This window comes from Ammodytes marinus (genome assembly GCF_949987685.1).
Source record: "Ammodytes marinus genome assembly, contig: scaffold_219, whole genome shotgun sequence".
NCBI classification, from domain to species: Eukaryota; Metazoa; Chordata; class Actinopteri; order Uranoscopiformes; family Ammodytidae; genus Ammodytes; species Ammodytes marinus.
In genome coordinates, this window is record NW_027648201.1 from 52,501 (window position 1) to 60,000 (window position 7,500).

Sequence of the window (7,500 nt, forward strand, 5' to 3'; positions counted from 1 at the left end):
CTACTACTGCCTGCTGTTTATTAGATAACCTTAGATAGAAGCACAGGTGTTTCCACCTGCAAGACATTTCTGCCTGCTGCACCTGCACCAGTGCCGAAGAGCCAGTGCAGGGTCGTGAGCCGGGCGCCTTCACAGATGATTCACCGCTTTGATCCCAGAACATCTCAGGGCGTCTGGCCCTAGGGTCCGTGGTTCACCCACTGGGGGTCTTTTCTTCTGAGTCAGAAGTTCCTTTCTCTGCCTCCTCAGGCAGTTCCCTGAGAGAGCTTTTCTTCCTTTGGTTCCAGTCATTCATTCAGCAGCTTTGGATTTTCCAATGAAGCCTCTGCATCTGGTTCTACAGGGTGACTGCCTTCCACCCTGCTTCTCTGCACACTGCAGCAAGCTCAGTGTACTTATCCTTATTCCTCTCAGAGGCAGCCTCCATATGTCCCTCAGGAAGCTCAGTGTACTTATCCTTATTCCTCTCAGAGGCAGCCTCCAGATGTCCCTCCCATGGCACTGTGAGTTCGGCCATGATGACAGTCTTGGCAGGAATGGCCCACAGGACCATGTCAGGACCACAGGACCACAGGACCATGTCAGGACCACAGGACCATGGGTTAACCCTAACCCTATGGCCTGGTCAACTGCGTGGTCAGCCCTCCTTTTTGTTGGGGCTGACGGTCTGGCTGGATCAGTCTCTCAGCTCAAACACGAGCTGAAGCTGATGGATCCAGTGGAAGCTGGAGTGTGGTTCTTCCAAACAAGGCAACACTGGAAAGGCCACGCGGTGGACCGAGCCATGTCCAGATGTAGTTGTTGCTTTTTGGTCCATCCAGATCTCAGACAACTTCAGTGGCCACCGGGCGATAAGGGGTGAATTGATAGCAGCAGGTGAGGTATCCAGCCCTTACCCCTAACCTCTGACCCACTACCCTACCTGTCTCTCTCCCTGCCTGTCTCACCCCAGGCATTGAGCCCTAACCTGTCTCTCTCTCTCTGCCTGTCTCACCCCAGGCATCGAGCTCTAACCTGTCTCTCTCTCTCTGCCTGTCTCACCCCAGGCATTGAGCCCTAACCTGTCTCTCTCTCTGCCTGTCTCACCCCAGGCATCGAGCTCTAACCTGTCTCTGCCTGTCTCACCCCCAGGCATCGAGCTCTAACCTGTCTCTCTCCCTGCCTGTCTCACCCCAGGCATCGAGCTCTAACCTGTCTCTCTCTCTCTGCCTGTCTCACCCCCAGGCATCGAGCTCTAACCTGTCTCTCTCTCTGCCTGTCTCACCCCAGGCATCGAGCCCTAACCTGTCTCTCTCTCTGCTTGTCTCACCCCAGGCATCGAGCCCTAACCTGTCTCTCTCTCTCTGCCTGTCTCACCCCAGGCATTGAGCCCTAACCTGTCTCTCTCTCTCTGCCTGTCTCACCCCAGGCATTGAGCCCTAACCTGTCTCTCTCTCTCTGCCTGTCTCACCCCAGGCATTGAGCCCTAACCTGTCTCTCTCTCTGCCTGTCTCACCCCAGGCATCGAGCCCTAACCTGTCTCTCTCCCTGCCTGTCTCACCCCAGGCATCGAGCCCTAACCTGTCTCTCTCCCTGCCTGTCTCACCCCAGGCATGGAGCCCTAACCTGTCTCTCTCTCTGCCTGTCTCACCCCAGGCATCGAGCCCTAACCTGTCTCTCTCTCTCTGCCTGTCTCACCCCAGGCATGGAGCCCTAACCTGTCTCTCTCTCTGCCTGTCTCACCCCAGGCATCGAGCCCTAACCTGTCTCTCTCCCTGCCTGTCTCACCCCAGGCATTGAGCCCTAACCTGTCTATCTCTGCCTGTCTCACCCCAGGCATCGAGCCCTAACCTGTCTCTCTCCCTGCCTGTCTCACCCCAGGCATCGAGCCCTAACCTGTCTCTCTCCCTGCCTGTCTCACCCCAGGCATCGAGCCGCCCCGCGAGTCCTTTAACCGCTGGCTGCTGGAGCGGAAGACCATCGACAGAGGTCACGACCCCCTGTTGCCTAGCGACTGTGAACCCGTCATCTCTCCATCCATGTTCAGAGAAGTGATGAACGACATCCCCATCAGGTACCTGTCTGTCTGTCTGTCTGTCTGTCTGTCTGTCTGTCTGTCTGTCTGTCTGTCTGTCTGTCTGTCTGTCTGTCTGTCTGTCTGTGTGTGTGTGTGTGTGTCTGTCTGTCTGTCTATGTGTCTGTCTGTCTGTCTATGTGTCTGTCTGTCTGCCTGCCTGCCTATCTGCTCCATAGTATTAATAACACCTGCCTGTCTGTCTCTCTGCCTGTCTGTCTCTCAGGTTGGCTCGTATCAAGTACAAAGAAGAAGCTCGGAAGCTGCTGTTTAAATACGCAGAAGCTGCAAAGAAGATGATCGACTCCAGGTGAGAGCGGGGCCTAATGTTAGCTTAGCATGAGCTCACCTAGCTTAGCATTAGTTAACCCTTACCGTTAGCTTAGCATTAAGGCGTTTGCACACCGGGCGCGACGCGAATAAACGCAACGTAAAAGCGAATGTTTTGAAATGTGAATTGTCGCGTCTCACTTTAAGAAGCGACGTCCCAGAAAAATCGAACTCAGTTCGAAAAAATAAAAAACGCAAATTCGCGGTGCGAAATGACGGCGCTGGTGTGGAAGCTTGTATTGACTCTGTATGTTCGTTAATTAACGGATTAATCGCACGAATAAAACGCGCCCGGTGTGCAAAGGCCTTGAGTTGATCCTTACTGTTAGCTTAGCATTAGCTCAGCTAGCTTAGCATTAGCTAACCCTTGCTGTTAGCTCAGCACTAGCTAACCCTTGCTGTTAGCCCTTGCTGTTAGCTTAGCATTAGCTAACCCTTGCTGTTAGCTCAGCACTAACTAACCCTTATTGTTAGCTCAGCACTAGCTAACCCTTGCTGTTAGCTCAGCACTAGCTAACCCTTGCTGTTAGCTTAGCATTAGCTAACCCTTGCTGTTAACTTAGCATTAGCTAACCCTTACTGTTAGCTTAGCATTAGCTAACCCTTGCTGTTAGCTCAGCACTAGCTAACCCTTGCTGTTAGCTCAGCACTAGCTAACCCTTGCTGTTAGCTTAGCATTAGCTAACCCTTGCTGTTAGCTTAGCATTAGCTAACCCTTGCTGTTAGCTTAGCATTAGCTAACCCTTGCTGTTAGCTTAGCATTAGCTAACCCTTGCTGCCCTCTCAGGAATGCGTCCCCAGAGAGCAGGAAGGTGGTGAAGTGGAACGCTGAGGACACGATGAGCTGGCTGCGCCGAGATCACTCCGCCAGCAAGGAGGACTACATGGTAATATCACCTTTAACCTTTAACCTTTAACCTTTAACCCATAGGCCTTACCACTGACCCTAACCCATAGGCCTTACCACTGACCCTAACCCATAGGCCTTACCACTGACCCTAACCCATAGGCCTTACTACTAACACTAACCCATAGGCCTTACTACTAACACTAACCCATAGGCCTTACTACTAACACTAACCCATAGGCCTTACTACTAACACTAACCCATAGGCCTTACTACTAACACTAACCCATAGGCCTTACTACTAACACTAACCCATAGGCCTTACTACTAACACTAACCCATAGGCCTTACCACTAACACTAACCCATAGGCCCTACCACTGACCCTAACCCATAGGCCTTACTACTAATACTAACCCATAGGCCTTACTACTAATACTAACCCATAGGCCTTACCACTAACCCTAACCCATAGGCCTTACTACTAACACTAACCCATAGGCCTTACCACTGACACTAACCCATAGGCCTTACCACTGACCCCAACCCATAGGCCTTACTACTAACACTAACCCATAGGCCTTACTACTAACACTAACCCATAGGCCTTACTACTAACACTAACCCATAGGCCTTACTACTAACCCTAACCCATAGGCCTTACTACTAACACTAACCCATAGGCCTTACTACTAACACTAACCCATAGGCCTTACTACTGACACTAACCCATAGGCCTTACTACTAACACTAACCCATAGGCCTTACTACTAACCCTAACCCATAGGCCTTACTACTAACACTAACCCATAGGCCTTACCACTAACGCTAACCCATAGATCACTCCACCAGCAAGGAGGACTACTACTAGATAGGGGAGAGTGGTCTAAGTTGTGCCGGTGGGGAAGTTGTGCCATCCCTTGTTTCTAGAAAACCGTGTAAGAAATTGGAAATCTGACCACATATTTAAGAAGAGCCATCCATTTGACTCATCCTGTAAAGAAGGGAGAAACATGGAATAAGATATAAGCACATTTAAGCTCAAAAAAACGTTATTTGCCTTTCAAAGTAAAAATTCCATGATCAAGGTTTTTTGATTATTGTGTCCGAACAATTATAGACAAGTTTGAAAACATTGGACACATGTTTTAGTGCTTTGGTATGCCACACTTTGAGTCTATACAGTTAGCACGATGTCAGCCCTAAACTGCTGCATCATGCCTATTATCCAAAATTCTGGGGTTGGGGTGATTTGTGCCAAAGGGCCTGGGTGAGTTATAAGTAAGTAAGTAAAATGTATTTATAAAAGCACATTTAGAACAGTTTGCACTGTCCAAAGTGCTGAACATAGTACATTCAGTAGGTAAACAATGAAGGTAAAATAACAATAACCAAAATAAAAGACGTAAAGCCCATACATCCACATAAACACAGATAGTAGTGCAGAGGTAAGATAGTTAATGGGGAGGAAACACCAGGGTGTACATATGGGTTTTGAGCCTTGATTTAAAGGCAGAAATGTAGGGGGAATCACATTTGTCAGGTGGCAGTTGGTTCCACAAGCACGGAGCAACTAGTGAAAAGTAAATTTCTGAGAGTTGTGCCAGTGGCATGGCTGTATACGCTGGTCACCAAAAAGAAAGTGATCGTCTACAGTAGCTCAGAAGAGAGTGACATCTCCATTCCACTTAACGACACCACTGATGAGAGTTCAGATGGCCAGAAAGATGATGATGGTGACTTTGTCATTGTGAGCTTTGCAGGTAAAACCATTAGATCTGCTAGGCCTTGTTTAAGAAAATTGTCCTTCAATCTTTGTACAATATTTACTTTATTTACTTTAAATAAACCTTAAATAAGTGATTGTCTAATGGATTTGTCTTGCATTACAGTTTATGAGATATATATCAATGGCACAATTTACCCCATGGTATTCTCTCTTGTGGCACAACATACACCACACCGGGGGCAAGTTGTGCATCAAGACAACTTTTTTTCCGAAAGCTATATTTCTTCAACAGTTTATTCCAGATCCAAAGTTTTTATTGCCAGGGATGCACAACACCCTGAAATATATGTACATATTTGAGTTGGAGACTTTACTGTCAAGGCCTCACTTTAAAGTCACTTTGAGTGAAAAGTTGCACAACTTAGGCCACTCTCCCCTACTGTGTTTGTTGGACCGACTGGAGCACCTGCCTGTGTACAGACAGACAGACAGACAGACAGACAGACAGACAGACAGACAGACAGACAGACAGACAGACAGACAGACTGACAGAGGGACAGACAGACAGACAGACAGACAGACAGACAGACAGACAGACAGACAGACGGAAAGACGGACAGAGGGACAGACAGACAGACAGACAGACAGACAGACAGACAGACAGACAGACAGACAGACAGACAGACAGACATTAACATGTATATACTGTGTAGGACCGGTTGGACCACCTGCGGCGGCAGTGCGGGCCTCATGTGACGGCCGTCGCTAAGGACTCCGTGGAGGGAATCTGCTCCAAGATCTACCAGCTGTCTGTGGACTACAGCCGGCGCCTGAGACAGACACACCTTACCCTGCTCAACACACAGCCGCCCGCAGGTCTGTCTGTGTGTCTGTGTGTGTGTCTGTGTGTGTGTGTGTGTGTGTGTGTGTGTGTGTGTGTGTGTGTGTGTGTGTGTCTGTGTGTGTGTGTGTGTGTGTGTGTGTGTGTGTGTGTGTCTGTGTGTGTGTGTGTGTGTGTGTGTGTGTGTGTGTGTGTGTGTGTGTGTGTGTGTGTGTGTGTGTGTGTGTGTGTGTGTGTGTGTGTGTGTGTCTGTGTGTGTGTGTGTGTGTGTGTGTGTGTGTGTGTGTCTGTGTGTGTGTGTGTGTGTGTGTGTGTGTGTGTGTGTGTGTGTGTGTGTGTGTGTGTGTGTGTGTGTGTGTCTGTGTGTGTGTGTGTGTGTGTGTGTCTGTGTGTGTGTGTGTGTGTCTGTCTGTCTGTCTGTCTGTCTGTCTGTCTGTCTGTCTGTCTGTCTGTCTGTCTGTCTGTCTGTCTGTCTGTCTGTCTGTCTGTCTGTCTGTCTGTCTGTCTGTCTGTCTGTCTGTCTGTCTGTCTGTCTGTCTGTCTGTCTGTCTGTCTGTCTGTCTGTCTGTCTGTCTGTCTGTCTGTCTGTCTGTCTGTCTGTCTGTCTGTCTGTCTGTCTGTCTGTCTGTCTGTCTGTCTGTCTGTCTGTCTGTCTGTCTGTCTGTCTGTCTGTCTGTCTGTCTGTCTGTCTGTCTGTCTGTCTGTCTGTCTGTCTGTCTGTCTGTCTGTCTGTCTGTCTGTCTGTCTGTCTGTCTGTCTGTCTGTCTGTCTGTCTGTCTGTCTGTCTGTCTGTCTGTGTGTGTGTGTGTGTGTGTGTGTGTGTGTGTGTGTGTGTGTGTGTGTGTGTGTGTGTGTGTGTGTGTGTGTGTGTCTGTCTGTGTGTGTGTGTGTGTGTATATATATATTACTGGTCCCCCCCTCCCTGCCTCGGCTGTTGTACTGCTACCGGGGTTAGGGTTAGAGGGTTAAGGCTCATTTATGCTCCAATTCCGTGCGTAAATAGAGACGTACGTTTACAACGTTATATCCGTCACTGCCCTCATACTTCCATGCGTCCTTTATGTTGGAATGGACATTAAGCAAATCAACCATTAGTGGGCAGCATCGCCGCTCAGAGTAAAAAGTTACTCAACTAGGAAGAAGAAGAGTCAAACAGTGAATCAACTGGAATAAATATTTTATAATAGGTCCATGGAAGAAACAGCTTTAGCGATATACTACCGTAGCGATGGAAGAGGCTAAACTAGAGGCTGTATTATAGACAGCGGGGGTCTGAGGACATTAATCACGACATGTCAAACAAACTAGTCTCGCACGGACCTCCGGCACTTCTCTATTACTGCCGTCAGCCTGCCGTCTAGCTGACATTCTTCCCCGTGCGATCCCCGCTCATGCTGCTCTGTTGTAGTTGTCTGTCCCTGTGCCCCGGCCGTGTAACTTCATAGATAGATAAATGTGTTTGTCATTTCGTACCAACTCACAAAAACCTCTCCTCAAAAGTTAAGACATTTTCTAAAGTATTATGTCTTTCGTTTGTGTTTGTAAACCAATGTACAGTAAGTGAAAGTGAGCTGTTGGCTGTGCGCCCCCGTGATCTCCGGTAGTAATGCTCCGCTCTGTCTGTTTGGTACGCATCCACAAGCTTGCAGGATACGTGCAGAAATACGGACGTAATGTACGCAGAGTACGGACAGAAGGCTC

The 7,500-nt window shown here is 48.8% G+C and overlaps 1 protein-coding gene across 1 annotated transcript in view; it reads left to right on the top strand.

The window, feature by feature from the left end:
- The window catches only part of pcif1 (phosphorylated CTD interacting factor 1), a gene marked incomplete at its 3' end in the record, with an annotated part of 20,569 nt that overhangs the window by 5,688 nt on the left and 7,381 nt on the right, over positions 1-7,500 (top strand). The window contains 4 exon segments of the mRNA XM_080054820.1: positions 1,906-2,053; positions 2,280-2,363; positions 3,171-3,270; positions 5,672-5,834. Of these exon segments, the coding sequence (XP_079910946.1) occupies positions 1,906-2,053; positions 2,280-2,363; positions 3,171-3,270; positions 5,672-5,834 (495 nt within the window).